The sequence below is a fragment of the Lepidothrix coronata genome, unplaced genomic scaffold (assembly GCF_001604755.1).
Source record: "Lepidothrix coronata isolate B3197 unplaced genomic scaffold, Lepidothrix_coronata-1.0 Scaffold100, whole genome shotgun sequence".
NCBI lineage: Eukaryota > Metazoa > Chordata > Aves > Passeriformes > Pipridae > Lepidothrix > Lepidothrix coronata.
In genome coordinates, this window is record NW_016690280.1 from 2,726,748 (window position 1) to 2,752,060 (window position 25,313).

Consider the following 25,313-nt stretch of genomic DNA (forward strand, 5'->3'; position numbering starts at 1 on the left):
ACACTCTCCAGCCCCTCAATGTCTTTTTTGTCATGAGGGGCCCAGAACTGGACCCAGCACTCGAGGTGCCTCAGCAGTGCCCAGCACAGAGGGACAATCACTGCCCTGGTCCTGCTGGCCACCTTATTTTTGACACAAAAGCATATGACATGCTGAATACTGAGTTAGTACAAACCACCTGCTCCTGAGGAGGCAGCAGTCAAATACCACAGGACGGGAAAAACCCCCCAGGGTGCCAACCCCAACCCCGGGCACTGCACTGGGCAATGTTCACATGGAAAGTATGATACACAATAACGTAACCTAATAATGTTAACAGCCAAGTTCTAATTACACAGGACTTGGCATTTCTTAACTCCCACGTTTTTTGCTTCTTAACTGTGATGCTCTTTTAATTTGGTCTTGTACATCGTGTAGGATTAGGTGGTTCTGGGAATAACAACATGGGGTTGCGGGAAGGGCACAAGATATGGAACTTATCTCCTGATAGGGACCTGCCTAGGAAAAAATGGGGATTTTGCCATGAACTAGAAGCCGAGAGAGAGAGAGGAATCCCAAACCAGTGAGCCAGTGTAGCAGGGTGTTAGGGAAGTATTTTGTATTGTTGGTCTTTTCCAACCTAAATGATTCTGGGATTCTTTTTCCACGGAGACTGAGACCACTGTTGAACCCTTCAGATGTGTTATCCTTCAGTTTCCCTGGGAGGCAAGTTTGGCATTGTCCCCATTTCATAGATAAGGGAATTGAAGCAATGTTTTGCAAAGTCTGTCACTGCTGCCCCCTGATTTTTGATGCTTGAAGACGTGGTACCTTTGATTTGATGTGTCAGAATGTGTCTGTGTTTTTCTAGCACTTAAGAAGTGAAGTGGGCTGCTATGCTAATCAGGAGATTAATTTTTTCCCTAACTCTGTTCTCGAAAAACGATTTTTTGTTTTTACTGGTGTTTAAATAATTCAACCCAAGACAGCTTGTGTGGAAAACTTCAGCCCACAAAGAGTTAAATTGGCTTCTGTGAGCAGCCTTTGTCATGGAAAGTGTTAGACTAGCTGAGCTGTGGGTGTCCCTGGGAGCTGGGTTTCTCTGTTAGTCACTGCCCTTCACGTGCTATTTAAGTGTCTTTTGCCTGTTTGCAAATACTGAATCTTGTAAAATGGGGAAAAGACTATAAGGCTGTGGTATTTATAGTAGAAAACAGTAATAGGAAGATATGAACAACACAGAGCTTCTAGAAAGCTGAGTTGGGTGGAGTTTAGCCCGGAAAGGAACAGAATTCGAACTGTAGGAGCTGGGATTTAGGAATGGCTCAGGCTGTGATGAGTTCAGGATAGCACTAATTTATTCCACTGTAGGGAATGGTTTTTCTGAATGATTTTCCATGTAATTCCATCCCCAATACTGTTACTTAGTTCTTGCTGTGCTTCTAGAAAATACTCCAGCAGTAGAATCCTCCCTTCAGTTTAAGCAGTGTAAAAGTTTCCCTCATCACTGACAAACGTGTTTCCTCTGTAATTTCAGATATGTGCCATCATTGGAGGAACATTTACTGTAGCTGGGATCCTGGACTCCTGCATTTTCACAGCATCAGAGGCCTGGAAGAAGATTCAGCTGGGGAAAATGCAGTAGCAGTGAAACTCTACCCTCGTCTCAAAGGACAGGAGAAAAGATAGAGAAATCTACCACTACCTGTTTTTGTCTTTATTTTCTATTTGATTGAATCAGTATGTTTTTCTCTAATCAGGCTGTTCAGTGAAGATGTCTTCAACAAATCAAAGAAATCTCATGCATTTCAGAGCTCTGAGAGGGAAAAATCAGTGGAATCAGGGTGTGGATTTTGATTCCCTCCCCCCATAAAGAGAGGTTGAAATGCCAAATATGAAATACACCGTCAGCTCTAAATAAGGACAGCAGTGTGTTCTCTGGGAGGTTCCTATGGCAGTGTACAAACTAGGTAGTAGATTGCAAAGAGTTGAACTGTCTTGTGGCACTTTTTGGAGTTCTGTTGGATTTGCATGATTAGACAATCGACTTTTGTATAGGGCAAAATTATACATTAGGAAGAAATTCCACCCATGGTGCCAAAAAGGTGATGTATCTGTTGGTGAGGAATGGAAAGTGTTAGTCCCCATGGCAAACTTTAGAGACAGAGGGCATAAATAACATCAGGAAATGTTTTGTGCTTTTATTGAAAGCTCAGTTGTTCAGATACAACCTTTCAATGAAGTGGACAAACAAGAAGAGGAAGCCTTCTCCCAGCTACCTTTTCGTGGGTAACCTGTGATCCCAGCAGTGGAGGGCATTTCTTTTACTCTGGATTTAAAAGTGGTTTCATTTCTTCCCAGAAACTGAATATCCAGTCTTGTGTTTACAGGTGGCATGAAGTAAAAACCAAACTGAGCAACACAGTTTTATGTGGCCTTTGCTTTGAAAGGGAATTGCTGTCTTTACAGCATAAGCTTTTATTTTTTTCTTATGTTTTTAAACACAGACCACCCAACAGTCTGGATTCTCCACTTCTGCTTTATTATTATTGCTGTTGTTTTGTTGAAAAGAGGTAGTATATTCTCTGTGCTCAGAAAAATGGTGCAGCCTTCTGGGTGGATGAGCACAGCTTCCTTCTTGCATTATGTGTGTATATTCAGTACACCTGTCAAACACAGGAAATCTGACTTTCCAGGATTTAAGGTGCCTCCCTTTTCCTTAAAAACTCAGTCAGGAATCTTTTCTGAGCCCTGGGCTGACACTGTTCTCCCACAGGTACAGCAGTAGCAGGGCAGCATCCCCACAGGCTGGCCCCTGCTTGGAGTTTTGTTCTATTGCTTAAAATGGTACCTGAGCTTCCCTGTCCATTCCTTCAAGCCTTGTCTTCTGGGGTCTCCAATAAATGGAGGTGTGAGGGGAAAACTGCTGCCAGATGTGACTTGCATGTCATGGTGGACATGAGTTCACTAAAATTAGACCAAATGCCCACCAGTGCTTTTTCCATGACCCCATCCATGTTCCTTGAGTAGTAACAGTCTCCGCATGCGTTGTAAATGTCTGAGCTGAGGACACGCAAATTTTAAGTGTTCCAGGATGGATAAAAATCATAAAATAAAAATCCTTAACTCAATGCTGTAAATTCTAAGATGGTTGCAGGGTTTCTCTTTGATAATATCTACTGCCCCCTTTTCCTGGAGGCAAACATTATGCTGTAATGATATGAATCCTTGAATATTCAGTGTTATTGTTAGAGTCAGATGCATTTCAAAACAATTTTAATACATGTCTGTTGAAATTGTCTCATTGCTGTGGAAGTAGGGAAGGTGTAGCCAGTTTTATCCATGCACCAAAAAGAAGCAGCCAATCATCTGCCCTGTAGTGACTTGAGACAAACGACAGCATTGGAATTTTTCCCTGTTCTTATTCTGGACTGATTGCTATGACTTTAGTTGTAAATTGGATTGTGTAACTTCCTGTATCTGTTCATGTATGGATAGATTTTATACATTTTTTTTCCATTTACAAAAATCAACTTGAAAATGAGATGCTTGTCTTCATTTGGGGGGTGTCCGTGTGCCTGCGACTGGTACCCACCGGGTGGCCGGGATTTTCCATGGCAGTTGCCTGAAGGATTCCCTCTAATCCACTGTGACCAGTTGAAGCTTACAGCAAAAATGTCCTGGTTTTTCCTTTTGGATTTGGTGAGTCTTTGCTCACAGCTTGTGAACCCAGTGGATTACAAAGATGGGATTTTTAATATCTGAGTCATGCATCCTTCTCCTGAGCTGGGCCAGGGGAGATCTTTGCAGTGCAGTGGATTGTACCAATCATTTTCTGAAGTTTCTCCCCCGGTACAATTTATTAAACACAAACAAGTGAAGGTGGTTGCAGATTCCTTGTGTCCCCTGGTGTGTTATTTCTGTCCTTCCCCCCACTCCCTGTCTGTGTTAAACTGCCTTCTGTGCAGTCCAGGCCAGTTCTCTAAACCAAACCAGTGAAATTATTTGGCTTTTTTTTTTTTTAATAACATACATGTGCCTGCTTTCTCTGCCAAAATATCCCCTGCAATAACCTCATAAATCACTTTTTTTTTTTTTTTGCTAGATGTGAAAACCAAATTGTGTTCAAGTTCTGGCAGAACTTGGCTGAAGAAACAGTCTGTACCTTGGTTCTCTAAACCAGGTGTAAGCCTTTGAGTGCTGCCAAGCCAAGGCCACCTTCTGGGGCTGTTGGAAGTTGTGATGAGCTTGTCCTTCAGATGTGGGTCACACAATGGTACTGAATCATGTGTTTACAGAAGAATCTGCTCTTCATCTCTCTAAATGTGAAAGTGAGGCAGTTACAGCCCCTGCCTTCATGTCTCAGTAGATTTCACTTTTATTTTCAACTTTCTAGAGACAAAATGAGCTTAGTTATGTTTTTAAACATCATTGCAAACAAGACCAATTTCAGGTCATAGTCGAAGGGACTATGATTGATCATAGGTGCTCATCCCTGTTCCTGACTTTGCTCTTTCACATCAGTGTTTTGATAGAAATATTTGGATTTCCAAGAAAGACATCCCTGCGGGAAGTAAAATATTTGGAACTTCCAGTTTAAATTAATTTAATTTAAATTCCCTCTAACTCTAGACTCCATCCCATGGTGAGAACTTGAGGCATAGGATCATTTGCAAGGTGGAGTTAAGACTTTTAGATCTGTGGGAAGTGTGCTTAGGTGTGTTCTAGGCAGTACTGGACTGCTGGAGATGATTTTTTAAGAAAATAAAACATAAACGGGGTACGAAAATTTGGAAGAGATGCACTTGTGAACGTTTGATCTGGTTTCTCAAATACTTATGTTCAACTACTGCGCTGTAGAACGTGAAATCTGCGGTTTTGGTGGCCAGTTATCAATTCCTGAATATTTCTCATTTAAAGTTGTTCTCTGTTTGTGTGACACACAGAGCGTTGGGGCTGACAATGACTGTGTTGAGTCTGTGCTTTAGAATAGTCCTTTGAAGTTGCAGATTGAGGATGTCAGTGAGGTGTTTCCCCTTGGAAGGTAAGAGGAGGGGGCAGGGGAGGAGGACTCAGCCCTGCAGTGTGTTACAGTGATGTTCAAAGCACAAGTCTTTTGCATTTCTACAGTGGAGACTATTGAGGAATTCTGGCATTTGTTTTTTAATTTGCAACCTTATGTTAATAAAATATTAGCCTTTTTAGTTCTGTGATTAAAATAAAACTCTTACATGATTTGATTGGCTTCTTGTTGCACTACTATTGCAAAACCAATCTAAAGGGGCTTTTTTCTTTTGTTTTTAATTATGATTTCAGTGAACTGAGTGTTATCACACGGTGAAATCACTGTAAGCCAGGTCACTGTGGTGAAAGTTATCACAAGGCTCTTTTGTAATAGGCCCTGAGTCATGTCTGGACATTCAGTGCTTGGTTTTGTACAGTACCAAGTGTCCTAACCTCCCTTTTCTAATGAAAGGTGAGTGGACTGTGCTTGGGACTTGCTGGGTTTGGCTTTAGTCACTGTGCCCCCTTGGTATATGAAATAACCAGATTTTTATTCCCTCCCTCCTTTAATGTCCATTTAGCCTTGCTTCATAAGTATTTAGAAATAAGTGTCTGAGGCAATTATTAAAGATTAAATAGTAAAGGGTTACAACACAGTGAATTTGGGCTCAAGATATCTGCACCATCTTAAGGAACCAATTCCCTTTATGTTCTGGTGTTGCTGACTCATGTTGGTGTCAGCTGTACAACATCTTTGTGAAGGAAGAGATCCTGCCTGCTTCCAGTGATTGGAACACAGACTTCCAGAAGTGGTGGGATTGTGGTGAAGGTTCCTTATTCTGTAAATGATGAGTAAAGGCACTGGGGAAGGTGTTTGTCCAAACCTCAGCCTGCTGCAACTCAACAGTCCAGAACTTTTCCAGCCTCTGTTAATAAGTCCAAACCCAACCAAGTGTCTGTGCTGCATCTCCTCCAATTGATTGGTTCGTTTCTACCAGTTTTCTTTGAGAATAAATTAATCTGTGTCCTGAAAATATGTACTAGGGCGACATCTGCCTGAAAGGCAAGTGGTATGTGCAGGTAAGGTGGTTTATGGAGGAAAGGATGAGGTGACAGGTGATACAGGCACAGGACCAGGGGCTGAGCAGGGGGATTTGAACTTGGCAGAAGCCCCAGGGAACTGGTGTCCCTTTGGGCTGAGGGACAAGGGGCTGGTGTCACTGAGGGAGCTGGGCTGGGCTGGAGAAGAGGCACCAGCAGTATGGTCCTGTTTTCATCCATGGCCAGGGAGGGGCTGGACATGGAGAGAAATAACTGCTGCTGAATAGCTCTGATGGACAGGAGGGGATGCACGGGTGGGTACCAGAGATGATGCTTGGGTGGGCATGGGAGGTGATTCCTGTGTGAGCACTGGGAGATGGTGCTCAGGTGGGTACCAGGGAATGATGCCCAGGTGAATACTGTAGGATAATGCCCGGGTGGGTCCTGGGGGACACTGCCCAGGTGGGTGTTGGGGACAATGCCCAGATGGGTACTGGGGGCGATGTCTGGGGTGTTTACAGGGGACGATGCCCAGGTGGGTACCGGGGGATGATTCCCAGGTGGCTGCCAGGGATGACGATCAAGTGGGTTCCAGGGGATGAAGTCCAGGTTGGTACCAGGTCGCTATGGGGGATGATGCCCAGGTCTGTCCCGGGGCCGTCCCCGGTCTGTCCCCGCCCGTGTGGCCTCCCGGCCGCCAGGGGGCGTTCGACCCTGCCCGGCGCGCGGGGTCTCGCGGGGTCTCGCGGTGCCGCTCCCGGAAGCGGAAGCGCCGGTGGCTCCTTTTCCGGGCGGGCAGCGCGGCGGCGGCAGCGGGTGAGGGATCGAGGAGAGCATCCGGGATAATCCGGGACAATCAGGGGCCGTTCCGCGCCATCCCCGGCCAGGACCGTGCGCAGCGCCCTGCGGGGCCCCCGCAGGGGAGCGGGAGGGAGCGGGAAGGGGCCCGGGTCGCCGGGGGCCCGCCCGGAGCTGTGGGGCGGGTTTGCCGGGGAGAGCTTGGGCTGCGGAGAGAGGTCGGGCTCCAGGAAGGGCTCGGACTCCTTCGGTCTGTGCCTTGGTTATGGATTATTAAGTTGATACAGTCCAGCTCGCATAGGAGGTGCCAGTTTGTGCATTGGGAAGTTGTGGAGCTGAGCAAAAGCACCCTTTTATTTGATTTATCTTTTAATTTAATTTATCCTTTGCCAGCAGGATGAATGGTGCTATGACAGGCAGTCTTGCAGTACAGTTGTTAAAATTTAGGAAAGGCCAGAAGTGTCTTGAATTTGCAGGTGTGTTACCTGTGCGCTCTGCCGAGGAGCTCTATTGAGGATGCCGGAGCAGGGCGAGTTCCCTCCGCGAGCTCAAAATATACATCGAGTGTATATAAGTGAGAGTGGTGTGACTGCAGGGTGTCCTGACTGCTGGGAATGGGGAGGTTTGGATTAGAAGGGTCCAATGTGCACGTGTGTAGGAACAGGGTTGTTATCAGTCATAGAAGAGGCTTAAGCATTTGGAGTCAAGGCTATGAGAGTCCATTAACCAGTGGGTGGATTAAAAATAGCTAAAAGTGCTTTTCTGTGCCCTGGCCCTGTGGGTGGACGGTGAAACACAGTGTGTGTGAGTTATGAGCATCTCCCAAGCTGCTGTTCCTCTCTGTGCAGGCAAAATGAAGTTCAACCCGTTCGTGACCTCGGACCGCAGCAAGAACCGCAAGCGGCACTTCAATGCCCCTTCCCACATCCGCAGGAAAATCATGTCCTCGCCCCTGTCCAAGGAGCTGCGGCAGAAGTACAACGTGCGCTCCATGCCCATCCGCAAGGACGACGAGGTCCAGGTACCTCACTGCCCTGAGCTGCTCTGTCGCACGGGAAGCTGTCTGGGTTTTAGTTTTCAGAAGAAAGTCTTCACAGAAGGGGTTGTCAGGCATTGGAAGGGGCTGCCCAGGGAGGTGGTGGAGTCTCCATCCCTGGAGGTGTTCAAGGAACGACTGGACGTGGCACTCAGTGCTCTGGTCTGGTTGACAAAGTGGTGATGGGTGACAGGTCGGACTCTGTGGTCTCAGAGATCTCTTCCAACCTGAATTATTCTGGGGTTCTGTTTCCATATGTAGCCTGTGCAAAAGGGAAGGACAAGACACATTCACATTGATGCTGCAGCTTTGCCTTGGGTATTGCAGAAATAATGCAAGATAATCTAGTCATGACTTGAGCTTTAGTCAAGCACATTTTGTTTCTCAAATTCACATCAGTGACAAAGACAATACAAGGAACGAACACAAGTGTGTTGGCAGTTTTACTACACTTCACTTATATGCAGTGATTGTCGTGCTGGATTAAAAGCTTTCAACACTAAAGCACAAAAAATTGTTTCTTTTTTATAGACTATTTGCTGCCTGTGATATTTAAAAGATTGATTTGGAAATGAATCTAAGTTAAGTGGCTCTTTTTATATAAAATGCAATGACAGGTGAAAAAATAAGATAACTGTTCAAGTTGAAGCCTTGTGGCTGAGAAGTTACAGAGCTTCATTAGGGTTTACTGCAGTTCAGATCCATTATATTTTAGTGATGCAGGAATTGTAAAGTCAGTGATGTCTTTGTGGCATGTGCGTGAAAAGAACTGGGATGGGATTTCAATCTGTGCATCTCTGGTGTCCTGCTGGATAACTCATAGTGGTTTATAAGGTGTGGTGGTTGTTCAAGGGGTGTTTTTGGAGCGTGGGTCAGTGTGTTCCCTGTGCTGGTGTTCAGGTTGTCCGGGGACACTACAAAGGGCAGCAGATCGGGAAGGTGGTGCAGGTGTACAGGAAGAAGTACGTGATCTACATCGAGCGTGTGCAGCGGGAGAAAGCCAACGGCACCACTGTCCACGTGGGGATCCACCCCAGCAAGGTACGGTGGGACCTGGGATCTGTGGGCTGGGCTGGGGGCCACATAAGGGCACTGGTATGAGTAGAACTTGTTACCAAGTGCTGGTGCTGCACTTGGATCACGGCAACCCCCAGGATCAATCCAGGCTGGGGATGCACAGATGGAGAGCAGCCCTGGGAGAAGGACTTGGGGGTCCTGGTGGGGGAGAGGCTGGACGTGACCTATCCCAGAACACTCCCGTGTCTTGGGCTGATCTCACAGCGTGGGCAGCAGGTGAGGGGGGGATTCTGCCCCTCTGTCCCACTCAGGTGAGACCCCCCTGCAGAGCTGCCTCCAGCTCTGGGGGCCCAGCACAGGAAGGACATGGAGCTGTTGGACCAATTCCAGAGGAGGTACAAATATGATTAGAGGGATGGAGCAGCTCTGCTGTGAGGAAAGGCTGAGAGAATTGGGATTGTTCAGCCTGGAGAAGAGAAGCTTCGGGGAGACCTAATTGTGGCCTTCCAGTACCTGAAGGGAGCCAACGAGAGATGGAGAGAGACTATTTACAATAGTCCTGGAGTGACAGGACAGGGGGATATGGCTTCAAACTGACAAAAGAGTAGGGTTAGATTAGATATGAGGAAGAAATTCTTCCCTGTGAGGGTGGTGAGGCCCTGGCACAGGTTGCCCAGAGCAGCTGTGACTGCCCCATCCCTGGAAGTGTTCAAGGCCAGGTTGGATGGGGCTTGGAGCAACCTGGGATAGTGGAAGGTGTCCTTGGCCATGGCAGGAGGTTGGAACAAGATGATCCTTAAGGTCCCTTCCAACCCAGACCATCCTGTGATTCTATGTATAATGGAGATACTGCAGCACTGGGTGGGTAGTAAACCCAAATAAAAATAAATGTTACAGTGTTGTGAGTAGAGAAGTGAGTTGAAACCAGTAACTCCTCTTTGTTTCCAGGGTTACAAAGCCATTAGAGACTTTGGAGTCCTGCTAAAACACTTTAAAGGGCTTGATGTTTTTAAACCACAGAACAGATCGTTTAGAACAATCCTTCATCTTTGCTGTGTGGCATTTGCACTGGCTGAGGAGGTGTTAGACATGTTTAAATAGATGCTCAGAATCAGAATTTGTTCTTGTGGGCTATTGTGAACTAAATTCTGAACCTGGTTTTAGCCTGAAGTGTTGAGTCAGTGAAAACAAGGCAAAGTGTGTTTTGGTTATAACAGGAAACATTTCAAACTAAACAGAACCACTCACCAAAACCTGGTTTGAAGCAGATAAATTTAGTCTGCTTCAGCCTTGCCATGTGGGCACACATACGGAAGTGTTGGTGGAAAAAATCGAGTTGTAACAGGTTTTGTGCAGTAAATGGTTGGTGTGTTCAGCAGAGGGAGAGCAGAATTATTCCAAAACAACATCACGACTTGTGTGCAGCAACAACATCTGATGGACAAGGTGACATTGTGGTGGAGCCTGTGCACATACTTGTTGTGTGGTGAACAGCAGTGAAAGAAACTGAATTTTCTGCTGGTTCTTTATTTCTGGGAAGGTTTTCATTAATTGGGAACCAGACCTTGACAAAGCTTTGCACAAGTTATTAATGCAAATGGAGCAGAGGAATGTTTTGTTACAGACTTGCAGTGGGCTGTATGAACAGTTTGTACCTCTGCTGGGTAGAGAGGTGGGAATTACAAATTAGAGAGACCTAAATACACAAGGAACTGAGGAGGAGTGTGAAGTCCTGCTGCAGCTTTTATGGGATTTCTAGGATTTGATTGTCTGGTGTATTTTTTAAGTACTGCTTTCAGTTATACCAACACACTTATTTCTTGATTCTGTGATACAAGAAAAATGTGAAGGCTGCTTTTGGGATGGAAATCAGAGCCTCAGTTTGCTGGTGCTTTGTTTGCAATCCCATCAATTGGCAGTGGCGGGTCTGCACAATTACCCTTTATATGTCAGTTATATTTGATAATCACAGCTGTGCCATACCAGGCGTTCTTCAAAGTGTCTCTATAGTCACTGTGGTGCTTTGACTGTTGCCTTTTTGGTGAGATCAGCTCTTCTGTGTTTCAGGTGGATGTGGTATCCATCACGTTTGAGCTGAATAATGGAAAGTATATGTACTTCAAAGTCAGTATTTTATTATGTAGTTCAGTAGAAATTTGGCTGCTTTTCACTTTGTGCAATGTTTTGGCTGTGCATTGAAAGAACTGTCCATGTAGTCTGATTCCTGGGTGTGCCTGGGAAAATCGTGGAATGGAGTCAATTCTGTACCTCGGGTTTACTCAAACCAAATGAGATAATCCCTGGGAATAACACTTTTGTGCCAGGGCCCAGCTGCAGTACCACGGGTCCATCGGGTTGCTGTCCTTAACTCTGCAGGGACACTGAATTCCTTGTCCTCTCCCCAGGTGGTGATCACCAGGCTAAAGCTGGACAAGGATCGCAAGAAGATCTTGGAGCGTAAAGCGAAGTCCCGCCAGGTTGGGAAGGAGAAGGGCAAGTACAAAGAAGAAACAATTGAAAAGATGCAAGAATAGGTGGCTCCTGTTTGACACCATTAAAAAACTGCTAAAACTCAACCTGTTGTGTGTCTTCTCATTTAGAAAGCCTTGGCCTAATTTCTTCAGGCCTTACATAATTGGTAGAGCTTAACAAGGGGGTTTATCACCAGTGCTTGTGAGGTAGAGCTGACTGGTTTGAGAAGGGTAGGGATGAAGCAGTCTCAGTGCTGTTGCTGGTGCTATTTTGGATGAACTCTTCAGTAAGAGGAAGTTCTTTTTAGCACTCTATACCTACAAATTGAGAGTGGCTGCAGCGTGTTGAAAACAGCCCTGAACTTAAGAGAACTTACTGCCTTAGTGAGTGGCCCTCTCACTGCTGAGACAGAGGCAAAGAAATTCGTCTTCCTGCAAAACACCAGGATCTGAAAAATGGGATGCTGTGAATTGAGAAAAATTGCATTTGCACTTGGGAAGTCATTCATAAGCCTGAATGCAAAGCTTTTTTTGGTGAGCTGTGAATGAGGGTCTCATGCAGGCTCATGTTTGTCCCTCCAGTTCATGCTGCTGAATACGAGGTATCTTTGCCTTGAGTCAGTGCTTGAGGAAGCCCATGGGGTTCCTTTGCCACCGGGACCTCTCCTGGTGCAGATCTGCCCTGTGGGACCCTGTCCCATGTCCCCAGTTCCCTGAGGAGCTCAGAACCAGCCCTTGGAGCTCTGTCCCCCTTACCCGCCAGCCTGTTTTTCCTGGGGTCCCATTGTGAACATCAAATGGAGATGTCACAGCATCGGGTGGGCAATAAACAGGGAGATGATATGGTGCGGTGAGTAGAGCAGTGGGCCGAAGCCGGTAACTCCTCGTTGTTTCTGGGGCTGGAAAGGCGCCAGAGCCTTCGGGGTCCTGCTGAAATTCTTTTTTAAAGAGACTGACGTCTTTGTTAAGAAGCGCGGAACAGACGGATCCCTCCCTCCCTCCCTCGCTGCCGCCGCGGCCCCGGCGCGCTCCCGCCCCGCGCGCTCCCGCGGTGACGCGGCGGACGCGGGTTGGTGCGGGCGGGGCCGCTCCCGGTCCCTCACAGCCCGGCCATGGCGTACGGCGGCCTCGCCGTGCCCATCATCGTCATGAGCGTGTTCTGGGGGGTGGTCGGCGGCGTCCTGCCCTGGCTCGTCCCCAAGGGCCCGAACCGCGGGTGAGTGACCGGGGCGCGGCGGGCCCGGGCCCGTCCGGCCCCTCGGGTGTGGGGGGAGGCCCCGGCGGAGGTTTCCCCGCAGCCCCGCGGGCTCCCCCGCAGTGTTGGCGCAGCGCGGGCGGGCCCGGGGCCGTGACCGGAGGGGCCGGGGCTGTGACCGGAGGGGCCGGGGCCGAGCGGTGCCCCCGCAACCCCGCACGGGTTCGGGTTTTCCCCTGAGGCCCTGGCACGGGTCGCCCAGAGAAGCTGTGGCTGCCCCATCCCTGGAAGTGTCCGAGGCCAGGTCGGAGCAGCCTGGTCTGGTGGAAGGTATCCCTGCCCATGGCAGGGGGTTGGAGTGAGATGATCTTAAAGATCCCTTCCAACCCAAACCCTTCTGTGAAACCTCTGCAGACACAGCACCCTGTGTCAAGGAGGTTCGCTGTTAGTCAGGTGGTATTTGAGCAATAACTTCCTCTTTCCTTCCTTACTTACTTGACCTTTCCTAACTTACTCCACCATCCTCTGTTTTCCCACTGGAAAAGTTTCTATAGGAGATCTCGGTTCTGTGTTAAATGTGTGCTGGTGCCCTTGTAGCAGAGGACAGCAGTGGGGCACCTAAGCAGAGGGTTTTCCTGCGGTGGTTGTGGCTGCTCAGATTAAAAAGCAGACAAGTTTTTGTCTTTCTCTTTTCTCTAGGAGATAATGACTTCTTAACCTCTCTTCCTCTCTCTGACACCCTCTCTACTCCACAGGTACCAACTGTCTTTTCACTCAGTTGTTTATCTAAACCCAGAGGAATATTCCTCAGGCTCTGATATTTACTGCCTCACTTTTAAGCCTTTTATGCCTGGAAACTTGTCTGTCCTCAGAAATACCTTGTAAATATGTCTTCCAGGCATGAAAGTATGTGAAATATGTGGGTGACGAACAGGTGGTGTATCCTTATTCCAAAGTGTGATTGTTTAACAAGCGTGAATAGAGCACTGCTGTGTTCTAATTCTACAGCAATACCTTGTAGTCTATTTACTTCCCATCTTCTTAAAAAATTATGCAAAGTTTGTTTCTAGATAGGATTGCTGTTTTCCTAACAAAAGAAGTTAGTGCAAACTTTACCTGACCTAAGAATTCCCATTGCCTGGGTTAAAACTCCCAAACAAAGGCTCTGGGACTCCTTGGAAAGGTTCCAGGCTGTGTTGGCTTTGTAGCATTCATTTGAAAGTTGACAAAGTGGATGAGTATTGATAGATGAAAAATATTGAAGTTCTTGTGTCACAAAAGGGTTGGAAGATACTGTCCTACCGTAAGATTTTGTTACTCATTTGGGGGAGGAAAGACATAGAGGGAAATTCTATTTTATGACTTAAAAATAAAAAAAACCCTCCACTTTGCCACTGAGTTCCATGAGCTGCAGAGATCACTATTAGAAAACCTCATTTCCTTTCTTCCCATTTCAAAACCATCTCTGTGTGTAGCTGCAGTTTTACTGTTTTCAATTTCAAGAGCTTGGTTCTTCCTTCTTTTCAGCTTCACTGTGCTTTCTGACACAGTTCTCTTCCAGCAAGAAAGGGAAATCTTACACTACACATGGCTTTGACATTTTATTTTGTATTCAATTTGTAAAACCCTCATTTATTCTATAAAATTATAAGTTATAATTTGACACTGAAATTTTCTGTAAATAGAATTCTGCAAATGAAGAAAGTGTTTACTGTGTACAATAACATCCAGTTTCAGTGATTTACTGTGCTGGCAGCCTTGGCTGTGAAATGGAGCAGGGACACTGCATCAGATTTGCTCCTCCTCACAGTGATTTTTGTTAAATATAGCTGTAAACTTCTGTTTCCAGAGCTGTGTCAGTCCTTTTGCAGAGTCTGTGCTGTGCCTTTGTAGTTTACTCAGCTGGAAGAAGTCAGAACACTCATGTTGAGTCATCTTTCATATGATCAAATTTAAACTTGTTCTTGTTTGCTGGGATTATTTTTGCCAATGTATCTTGTGGTCAGTCACAACATGACACCTGATCAGCTGTTTCTCTCCTTCTTTGCAGTGTTATCAACACAATGCTGGTGACATGTGCTGTTTGCTGCTACCTGTTGTAAGTATAAATAACGTCTTGCCTTCTGACCGAGGCCCAGTTCTGATGGAATCAAAGGTTCCTCTTTTAAAGCCTCAGAACATTCAGGAAGAAGCTTTTTGAATGTGTCACATGGTGTTCTTTGACAGCTCTTAGAATTTCTAGTTCTGAAGACCTCCAACGGGCCAAAGAAAACATCTTCCCATTGGAAAACACTGAATTAAAATGAACTTGAATTCCTTTTGTGGTCCTCTGACACATAACTGTGAGCTGTGCTCTGTGAGGACTCGTTATTCCTCCTCTCCAGTTCACTGCCTCGTTTACTCGCAAGTGTAACAGCAGTTGCTCAGTTCTAGGATTTTTCTGATTCACAGATTGGGGTTTTTTGCCTTTTTCCTTCTTTATACCTTACACTGATTTCTGAGGTGTTACTAATTCAAACCTACTGAAGAGTTTTTTGCCCTTAGTTTGGTTGAATTTATTCTGGAAATCTGGTAGAGCGGTGGGTGGAAAAACTTCTGCGTGGGGATTTTTTTAGTGATACTTTGATATATTAAGACCATTTCTGTTTCAATGCACAGTATATTTTAAGGGTGCCTATTTTCCGTAGGAGAGTTAGTAGCAATAACAGTGACTTGCTGAGAACTCCTTGTATCATGTTATTTATCAGGAGGTAAGCCAGCTGTAGCTGGAGTCTGCAAGAGAGAGTGTGCTTGTTGTTTTCTCTCTCTCTCTCTCTTTTTTTTTAAGACTTTAGAGACTTAGTTTGTAAAAGAAAGTTCTATGCAGAAATAACTTTGGAAGAATTTGTTATGGAGAGTAAATTGGTAAAAGTCTGGTTCAATCTTAAGGATTAACTTGTAACAAAAATCATTATTTAGAGTCCCATTTGAACCCAAGTAGTATTTGCACTTTCCTGAACTATTTAGGCATTTTTTATGCTACTCAAAGCAGCTTAATATGAATATTTAGAGAAATGCATCTCTAATCTCAAGACTTATTCTGAACTGGCAGCCAAATGTGATATATTCAGTGTTGGCATGTTCCAGGAGAGGCCTGTTTGGTTCTGGGTTGGGTTCAAGCTTATACAGGTTTGGTTTAGTCTAATAATGTGATATTCAGGTTTTATACAGGTGAGGTACTTTTAAACTTCATTTCTTTATTCAGAGTATTTGACAGGTGAAGTCTTGAGAAATCATTCTGTCGGTTAACTGTAAAAGTCCAGCAGACTTTGTTTTGTGTTTTATATCCATGACAGTTTTTAAACTAAAGTTTTGCTGAGTGGCCACAGAAACTTGAGAAGAGCTTTGCAGTGCAAGCAGCTTGAATTTGGGATTGAAATCTGGGAGTCTCAGTGCTATGAAGATCTTCTTGCATGCACATAAAGTTTGTAGCAACCCAGCCTCACAGTAGGTCCCAAATGCTTGGCTAAGAAGGGGCAGCTTTTTGGTCATTTTTACTGGGTTACTGCATTTAGGTTACAGAAAGTTGGGTGGTGTTTTTTTCTTAGGGGGAGAGTTGAGCTTTGTTATGGTTTTGTTTGAGTTTGAAGTTCTCACTTGTTTTTGTCCTACAGAAATAATGTCCCACTCTTCTAAAATCCTTGAAGCTTAGAGTTTGTTGTCTGTATTGCTTGAAGAAGAACAGTTTCCTTGAAGTAGAGGCCACGTGGCATCTGCAGCACCCTCTGGATTATGATGTGGAATGTGTTTGTTGTAGAATTCCTTAACTTTTGGCTGAATGCTGTGAACTTCTCAAATGTACAGTGATATTTCCCTTGTAACTTTAGTGGATTTTGTACCTAAACAGACCCATTACAAATCATTATCATGTTTTATAATCTGTCCTTGCATGTCCAGTGAGGGGGTCCGTTGGTAATTTTGTGGGCTCCAACTTGTTTTCTAAATTTCCTTTGGCTTTCTCCAATTATATCTTGGAAAAAGAGAAGCAGCCAAAAATTAGGATGTTTTAAGACTTCAGTAGTTGTACCCAACCACATAAATGACATTTGTAGTGTCTGCTTGCCAGAATGCAACAAAAAGCCAATTTTTCTTCTCATGTTCCAGGATAGAACTTGCCTCATCACGCAGTCTTTATTTTTTTTTTTTTTTAGTTTATTCCATATAAAACTGTAGAACAGCCCTTGTTGGAAAGGACCTTGAAAGATCATCTGGTCCAACCTTTCTTTCCTCAGACATATGGAAGTTTGTTGATCCTGTGTCCTCTTCCTTTTGGGGGAGAGGAGGCATTGAAAACATTTCAGACCTTAATTTTTGGTGACTAAAGAAAGACACTGATTTTTCATACCAGTCTTGAAGGAAGCCCAAAGAATGGTTTCTGAGGATTCTTTGTTAGATAATTCTTGTTGTCCCAGGTATGGTCTTCTGTATTTGTGTGTCCTTAGCAGGTGGCTGGTGCTATTATCTACTTCTTTGTAGAGTTTAGAACTCTGCTGGATCTGCTTTCATGCTCTTTGATTTATCTTTGTGGTTGAAAATAGGAAAAAACCAATTTCCTGTCTTCATTAAACACCACTTGATTGTCAAATTGATTTTCAACAAACCGACTTTGTCCTAACAAAATTTCAAGTCAATCACATTTCAACTCAAAACTGTTTATTCTGTGCTTAGATTTAACAATAGTAATTTTGAATAACCATATTGATTACATGGTGTTCACTTGGTCGTTCTGTGGAAGATATTTGCATGGGTAAGTGCCTATTTTGTGTACAGATCCTGTACCCAGCAGCCTTTTGAAGGAGAATATACAACCCTCAGGAACCTCATAAAATACAGGGCAAAGTCTTACTGCTGCAGAAATTATAGGTTACACCATATTGGGAGGTACTGTCAAAGTCTAAATCTATTTTGCTGTTTACAAAGCAGTTCCTGAACAGTACCATGATGTCCTAGCAGAGGGCAGGGTGCTTGGAAAATGGTATTATTTGCTACTGATGCTAAGAGGATTAAAATACGGATGCCCAAATTGACATTTAAATAGAGATAGCGGGACCTTAATTTGCAACACGAGCACAGACAGATGGCAGTTATGGTGGAAAGACCTTTTAAAAAATCTTTCTGGTACAGCAGAAGGGACTTTAATTTCCTTGTCTGAGCTGGGTAATTAACAGTAACTGTTCTAAGTGGGATCTGGTAGAATTTAAGGGCCTGTGGGTGGCTCAAATGCCATACCTGCTTTTAGCAACTCCAGAACATTGCCTGTTGGATACAGAGGTTTGTTTTACTCTGAATGCTGCGTTTTGTTTTGTGTTGTCAGGATTGACTATTGTGTAAAGCAGCATAGCTTAAGCAAAACATGGGAAAAGCTTTTCCATGACTTACCTTGAATGCAAGGGAGTCATAGATTAACTACTGTTTTAAATTACCAGGCCCTCACAGAGCAGGAGAAGGAATGTACTATTGCCCTAATGCCTCCATGGCTCAGAGCTCGGGTATCCAGCATGGCCCCAACAAATGCCTTTTGAAAACTGCACAGTGCTTTTCCTAAAGCCTGGTTACATAGGGTGATATTCTGAATGTGTTCCCAGCTCATTTAATTCACAGCCATGCTGGGCCTGAACTTGGGAAGCAGCGAGAGGTGAGAGATTTGTGCGTGGAGTTCCTTCCTGCTGTACAGTGAAAAAGAATAATGTGCTTTAACAGGCTTTTAGTGTTCCTACCCTCCTCCCACTTGTGTTACTTCAGGATGCTGAAGGCAGATGGCACAGTGCTCTGGCACCTTTCGATCTCTCTGTTGTATCTGAAAATTAACCCTCACAAAATAAATTCCGTGATAATTTTAAGAGCTAATTTGCTTTTCCCTTAAGTAGATTTAACACAATGATTAACATGGTCTCAAAACACATTGTCACTGCTTTGGACAGCAGAGTAAAAACGTGTCAACCTAAGGATTGTTGGCTGCTCTCGGAGATGTCTCGCTGACGTTTTAATTCCTCAGTAGAGCCTGCTGCGTATTCCAAGGCTCCTGTGACTGATGGGCTGCTGCAGGATCAGCCTCTTGTTTTAACTGGAGTTCTACTCCCTGCAAAACTGAAAGGGGCATTGCAAATAAATATTTGTAAATTGGAAGAGGATTGATGTGTTTTCTTTAAGCCTGACCCACATCTTTTGCCTGTGGCTGTTCCAGGCGTTTTGCAGCCGACCTGCACTTGGTTTGTTGGTCGGAGCATCAAGGTTTGTGTGGAATTTTCCATGACTGCCTAAGCACTCTGATACATTTGTGGCAGCTCCCATTACAAAGCTGCTCTGCTTTTTCTCCTCCTTACAAAGCATTCTAGAAATAGCAGACAGATGAGCCAGTGTGTTCACTAAATGTGTTTATATACTTAGTATTTAACATAGATTTAAATCCATGGAAGCATCCATTGCTTTCTCTGACTCTTATAACATTTACAAAGCAAATATATCTTTTAACAGTGGAATATTTATTTCTGTTTAGCTTTCCTGGATATTTTCCACAAACTACATTCCTCTTGTTCTCAGTTCTGGCTGTGGCTTCTGCAGTGTTAGTTTGTGCTCTGCTCCGATGACAAGGCCGCTCTGCTCAGGGTCTGGGGTTTGTTGTTGTTTTGGGGTTGTTCTTGTGGTATATTTTTTTGTCTTTTTTTTGTGTGTGTTCCTATAGCATTGTACCCTTTTGCTTCAGGTCCCTGTTCCTTGACCTCTGGGACGGGTTTAAATTCAGTTTTGTTCAATCTTTGAAAATATACCGTTTTCTGCAAGAGCAGGTTGTCATGCAGTGAAAAGCAAATGAGAGAGAGGATGTTTCTCAGAGGTATTTGTTTAAAGGATTCTTCAAAGGCACTGAAGAAAGGTCTGTTCTTTTATGTTTCTGTCTTCTGAGCCCACAAATACCTGAGTTTTGTGTATCTAAAAACACTTTCCTGTCAAAGGCAAAGTACAAGGGAAATTCTGTCAGGTGGTTTTGTGTTGCTTTAAATTGAACAGAACAATTTATTTCAGTTGCAGAAGGATTTGGTGCCATACCTTCATTGCCTGTTTCTGGTCCTTGTGTATGAACTTGAGTAGAATTTTTATCTGTTCCTAGACCGTCTTGAAAATGGTCTTTTCTTCTCTGCCAGCCCTTGTGCTTTGGTCAAGCCTTTCCATTATCATAAGGTTTGTAATTTGGCTGATGTTCTCTCTGTTGGGTTGGGGGGTTGTCTTGCAGTTGGCTGATTGCAATTCTCGCTCAACTCAACCCCCTCTTTGGGCCGCAGTTAAGCAATGAAACAATCTGGTATCTCAAATATCACTGGCCTTAAGGATGTCTGTCCTCTGCTGCAATTTATTGACTAGGTGAGTATGATCAGATTTATTAATATATTTGGTATGTTAAAGCTTCAGGAGAAATTGAATGGTGGTCTAAGCAGTGTGATCAGAACTGCTGTAGCTCTTTTGCAGGAGAAATCTGTCTCTCTGTAGGCTGCAACAAAACATGTTTTGGGTGGTAATCTTGACTGGATACGTGAAAAGCTCGGACTGAATTCTTGACAGTTATTTTTCTTTCTATCCTGTCATGTAGTGCTGTGTTCAGGGGTTTGTAAGGAGAACAAAACATTTCATCTAAAAACATTAAAAAAAAATTGGGCTGGGGTGTTTTTTAATAGCTAGCATAAGTGGATTTCCTAATCTTGAACAATTGTTAAACCTCTCCTCAAGCCTACTACCATTTCATCTAAGACCTGTCCTGATTTCCAAGGCAACCTACAGTTGCCCTCATTTATCTGGGAAGTCAGAGCAAGAACAGTGATTAGTGTTCTTTATCTCCTGTCAATATATATCTCTAACCCTGAGCTCACAGCTGGATGGCTTATTATGTTTTTAATGACAGCCTGTGTGCAACTTTAATCCCAGGTGAGCCTGGTGGTTGATATCTGGGCTGTGCTGCTGGAATGTGGTTGTTGCAGTTCCTGGGCTTTCTGACAGGGCCAGCAAAAATAAAGTGTTATTCTGAAAGTACCTTGATGCTGTTGGGTTTCTCCAGAATGGCAGCATTTGGAGTTGAAGTTTCAAATGAAGGAAATGTGGAAACAAGCACACATGGTTTTAGTTTGTATGCTGGTAACTGAATAATCAGACACACCAAGTTTTTTACCTGGGTTGTTGGGGTTTTTTGTCTTTTCAAGTTCAACTGCCTACCCCTACTCCCTTGCTGGTGTTGCTTCTGTTCCCAGAACTCAGTACAGCAAACAGTGAGAGCTGATGTTATAGCTCAGTTAAATGCTGTCTGTAAAGTGTCCTGGACATTTACGCTGAAGGAAAGCTCCTCTGTTTCAAAGAAAGCTTCGTGGGAACCGTGTTGTTGTCAGACTGGGGGCACGTGAATTGTGTCTGTAGCTTCTTTTAAGCACCAAGCAGAATCTAAAGGTAGAGTTGGCCCTGCTTCAAGTCGAGGCCTGTAATTAGCTAAGTCAGTCAAGCAGAATTTCCTAGGAGCAATTTCACTGTTCGGGTGCTAACATATAATTAGTGAGCTAAAACAGAGAACAGCGTATTTTGGTAATGGGCATACAGATCCCTGAATCCCATAGGATGATTCAGTTTGCCTGGGATCTTGAAATGTGGTTATCTGGACAAGCGGATGCCTCGGAAATAAAAATTTGGCTTCATGGTATGTTGAAACCAGCAAGGACAGCCTGGAGGTGAGATACAACTCCTTAAGTGCCTGCTAAAAGAATCAGGCCATTCCCCCTCCAGGATTTCCCAGAGAACTGAAGTTAAATTAGTACCAAGGAAGAGAGGGAAGTAATATGTTCAAACATGGCCAAAGAGTTTGTGAGGAACTGCCATTTTTAAACTTTTTAATGAAATATGAGACCTGCCATAGCACATGCTGTCGTGTTACATGACATAGTTTGTTTTAACCTTTGGTGCATCTGATTTCCTTGGCTTAATTTTGGTATAAGGTTCTTGTTTCTGTGAAAAAGAATGGTTTAAAAAAGTAAAAGCATATAATAATCTCGAATATCTGTTCTTTTTTGCTTGAAATGTGCTGTCACAGGACACACCACTCTCCATGGTCTTGTTTGAATTCCTCCCATAGTGTTGAGGGAGGTGCTCCGTCTCTTTTCCTTGCTCTTGTGTGCGCTCGGAGTCTCCTGTGGACTTTGACTAGACAGGAGCTGTGAATTAGATTCCATCTGATAAGAGTTGGAATATATCCCTCTAACACTGCACAGATTCCCATAAATACAGCAACCAGTTAATTCTGGCTTCTAAGATGTGCTTTTCCAGCGTTAAAGTACTATGCTTTTTTCTGCCTTCTGTTTCTTTCACTTGAGGTTTGGATGGATTAGTATGGATAATGCAAAGAGAATGAAGTACTAAGTCCCAAAGTGGAGAGATCTTATTTAAAACCAGAGGTGATCTAAGCAAACCCATTTTATTTTACCAGCTGAGCAAATCAAAAATGCTCTGGTGAGCTCCTCACATTGTAGAGGGGAGTTCTATGTGTGCTGACCTGATTGATCCATGCCAAATTACACAGGTTTGGTCTGTATTTTCAGTCAATCTCCCTCCAGTTCAAGGGATGATTACACAGCATCATTTCATGTACCCCCAAGTTAAGGGCTCGGATGGCAGCACGTCAGAGCACACAAAGCTCTGTATCCATGATGAATATGGGCTGTGGTCTCTTCCAAAGAATGTGGTCCAATGCTGCCTGTTCTCCTTGACTCAGTCAATTCATAATCTGTGTTCTCAGACCAGGAACTGTCTTCGTGCAAGTGCAAGAAGGGCTGTCATCCAGATCACTGGATGCTGTTACAGCAAAGAAAACATTCTGGGGAAATAGTTGTTCTACCAGCTTATAATGTAACTAAAACTACTTGCAGTAGCTCCAGAAATGAAACTGCCAAGAAAACATCCACGTAGATGAATTATCTGCAGTTCTTGACCATTTCTCCGTGCGTTTGTGGAATGGAAATAGGTGTGGTTAACAACCAGGTCTTAAGTTAGTAAATTGTCTCCATGGAAAGGAATAATGAAGCTGCCTCTTGCTTTGCAGGTAAAGAAGAGATTTCCTCCAGATGAAAAACTCCACTGACCCAAAGATGCCCTTTACGTAGCTGGTTGGATACCAAGCCTGCAGTAATGCCTTAACCTTTCTATTGTGCTTCAAGGGGCTTGTTCAAAGCCCTGTATTTTTCCTACCTTACCATTTAACAGTGTGCCTAATGCAATTTATACTCCTCTTTGGTACTGGCGATTTTTGACTGTTAACTCCAGACGTGGTGAAAATTTCTAAAGTTTTTACGGGTCATAAAGTCATTTCCTATTCATTTTCCTCACTCTTTAGGAACACTTCATGTATCTTGCAGGTCTTAGATTGTCTGTCATTGTGCTGTTCACCCCTGTTCTGTTTGCACTTGACAAAAATGTGTGCAATAAACTGTATGAGGAGAGGAAAAACAGTGGTGCCACAAGCTGATGGCTTTTTTTTTTTTTTCTCAAATGAGTTGTATTTCTGAGAAATTTGCTCTTAAATTTCTCACGCCTGGAAATAAAAGTAATCCTCTGCTTTATACAAAATGTTCTTGTGCCATGTTTAACTGTTACAATGTGCCTTTCTGTGGGTTTAATCAGTAGCTGGAGTTGAGCTGAGGAAACTTAGATGATAGGATGGGAATGAATCTAGTAAGTCGTTTGCCAAGGAGTAACTTCAAAGGATATAAAAGCTGTTGCATGCACAAGAGCCTTTATGAATTCTTCCTTACCTGCTTCCATCATGTCCAGATAAATTGCAGTTATTCTCTGCTGTGTTTCATTGTTATGCTCAAGGACATAATGGAGTGGTTCTTTTTCTTTTCCTTTTTCCCCTTGGATAGCACCATTAACTTGTTCTGTGGGATAGTGCTCATTACTATGCAGGAAATTCCAAGACCCTGACAAGTAACTTGCAGTGATCAAAAACTGGACAGTGTGAATTGCAAAAGAAGGAAGAATGTGTCCATTATTACAAATAAACATAGCAACTGTTGGGACTGGAATAGTGGATTTTTTTTGCTACATTACCTTCTACAGAGGAGCTGTGTTTTACCATGCAAGACATTGTACACCATCATGTTCTACAGTCTGTAGCAAATAGCTCCTAAGAAAATTGAAACCAAATGATCTTAGAAAACATTAAGTGGTTGTTTGGATTTTTTAAGTGTGTGAAGAATAAGACATGTTGACATTGTGTGAGGGGGGGAGGGAAAATACTTCAGGACATCACTGACAAATCTGAATGCGCAACAGATTTAAAAATACATTGATCTGCTTGTCATATTTACCCTAAAGTGAGATATCCAAAAAGAAAACACTCCGTGACAAACAGTGCTGTTAGTGTATTGTATTACCACTTTCTTGAACAGCCTTTCTATTTTAGGTTCTAAGCTATCACTTGCTGTAGAAGAGAGAACTAAAACAGAATTCCCATGGTGTGTCTCACTGTTGGTGAATTTAATGGAAAGAGCTATTCCAAGCCTGGACAAAGAAGCAATAGAGCAGTTTTCACTTAGATGCTTCCCAGAAAGAAATTCCCCTTTTTCAGAGGGATTAATATTTCCTCTGAAGCAGATGTCAGGTAGTGGCATGACTGAAGAAGCTGAAAAAACACCGTTTTGTCTCTGTTCTACTGAATGTTGTGTGACCTACTGTCTGCATCGTGGTCGTGAGTGGTGTCCATGTGTGCCAGGAACTAACAGTGCTTTGGATAATTCCTTTTCTTTTTGCATGACTACAGGAAATTAGAGCAGATTCAGGGTATTTTAACAAACAGTGCAGGTATCAGAGCCTTTAACAGTTCCCTCTTGGTTTTGCGACAACATGAGAACACAAAATGTTCAAGGAAGCTTGTGTTGCTTGTAATAGGAAATCTGTGTTTGCAGTGAAACTGGTATTTTAGGGGGAAGGTAAAAAATAAGTAAGATTAGGGAAACTGGCTTCAAAGTCTTGAAGACTTTTAAGTCGTAAACACTGGCAGTGTGTAGAGTGACGGTTCAGGTCTGCTTACAAATGCTTGTAACTGCTTTTGTTCATATTGTTTAAGAAATGCAAATATCTGCATCTGTGTCCTGCACAAGATATTGTTCTGGAGAGTTTCTTGAAGTTTACTTTTCCTGTACTGTAAATCATGGAAGCATTTTACTCCTGTGCAGGGCTGAGTCAGTTGTCAGAGGTGGGTGGCTGGTCCCTCGTTTCCAGAATTAAATTCTATGGAGTCTCTGGGGAAAAAAAAAAGCAATACGGTGAAATGCAAAAGTTGTCTAAACAATAGAAGAAATATTCTTTACAAATGGCAAGGTAAGAATGGCTGGGTCTTTTTTTTATCAGTTTTATTAGCAGTGATTTCTTCAGTTGTGTCTTAAGCAGTCCAGGCCAGCCACCTGTCACTGTGAAAGGTGGTTGTGTGGGTAGCTGGAGACAGCAGGAAAAGTACTGAACTGCAGATACAAAATGGGTGGATGGATGAAGGGGGTAAGTACGTGACCAGGGCTCCAGGGGGGGCAGGATCGGGGGACTGGATGTCGGGGCAGAAGCCCAGCACAGCCCCAGGAGCAGCGGCCGCACCGCCCTCTGCCCGCGGGCACCCGCCACCCCTCCTTAAATACCCTCCGCGCTCCCCTCTGCCGTCACGTGACGGGGCGGCCGGCGACGATTGGCTGGCGCGGCCGCCTTCCCCCCGCCCCCC

General features: G+C 44.0%; 3 protein-coding genes across 5 annotated transcripts in view; all 3 read left to right on the forward strand.

The window, feature by feature from the left end:
- The window catches only part of ERGIC1 (endoplasmic reticulum-golgi intermediate compartment 1), a 60,784-nt gene extending 55,572 nt beyond the window's left edge, over positions 1 to 5,212 (forward strand). For all 3 annotated transcript variants that reach the window (XM_017822959.1, XM_017822960.1, XM_017822958.1), the window contains exon 10: positions 1,517 to 5,212. In XM_017822959.1, coding sequence (XP_017678448.1) covers positions 1,517 to 1,624 — 108 coding nt within the window. In that variant the 3' untranslated portion in view covers positions 1,625 to 5,212. The remainder of the gene's footprint in view (positions 1 to 1,516) is intronic.
- Positions 5,213 to 6,771: 1,559 nt separating this feature from the next.
- Positions 6,772 to 11,451, forward strand: RPL26L1 (ribosomal protein L26 like 1). The gene is made up of 4 exons (XM_017822893.1): positions 6,772 to 6,840; positions 7,671 to 7,843; positions 8,759 to 8,899; positions 11,281 to 11,451. The coding sequence occupies exons 2-4, from the start codon at positions 7,676 to 7,678 to the stop codon at positions 11,407 to 11,409; spliced, it is 438 nt and encodes a 145-aa protein (XP_017678382.1). The 5' UTR covers positions 6,772 to 6,840; positions 7,671 to 7,675; the 3' UTR covers positions 11,410 to 11,451.
- Positions 11,452 to 12,415: 964 nt separating this feature from the next.
- Positions 12,416 to 23,628, forward strand: ATP6V0E1 (ATPase H+ transporting V0 subunit e1). Its single transcript, XM_017822900.1, has 4 exons — positions 12,416 to 12,562; positions 14,592 to 14,639; positions 19,809 to 19,936; positions 22,647 to 23,628. Exons 1-3 carry the CDS (start codon positions 12,459 to 12,461, stop codon positions 19,900 to 19,902), a joined length of 246 nt encoding a protein of 81 aa, XP_017678389.1. The 5' UTR covers positions 12,416 to 12,458; the 3' UTR covers positions 19,903 to 19,936; positions 22,647 to 23,628.
- Positions 23,629 to 25,313: the final 1,685 nt, after the last annotated feature.

Excerpts from the sequence above, each read along its gene's own strand:
- ATP6V0E1 (XM_017822900.1), top strand. The coding sequence starts at position 12,459 with ATGGCGTACGGCGGCCTCGCCGTGCCCATCATCGTCATGAGCGTGTTC. Across the intron at positions 12,563-14,591 it reads CCCAAGGGCCCGAACCGCGG|TGTTATCAACACAATGCTGG; the intron begins GTGAGTGACCGG and ends CCTTCTTTGCAG. Across the intron at positions 14,640-19,808 it reads GCTGTTTGCTGCTACCTGTT|TTGGCTGATTGCAATTCTCG; the intron begins GTAAGTATAAAT and ends GTTGTCTTGCAG.
- RPL26L1 (XM_017822893.1), top strand. The coding sequence starts at position 7,676 with ATGAAGTTCAACCCGTTCGTGACCTCGGACCGCAGCAAGAACCGCAAG. Across the intron at positions 7,844-8,758 it reads GCAAGGACGACGAGGTCCAG|GTTGTCCGGGGACACTACAA; the intron begins GTACCTCACTGC and ends GCTGGTGTTCAG. Across the intron at positions 8,900-11,280 it reads TGGGGATCCACCCCAGCAAG|GTGGTGATCACCAGGCTAAA; the intron begins GTACGGTGGGAC and ends TCCTCTCCCCAG.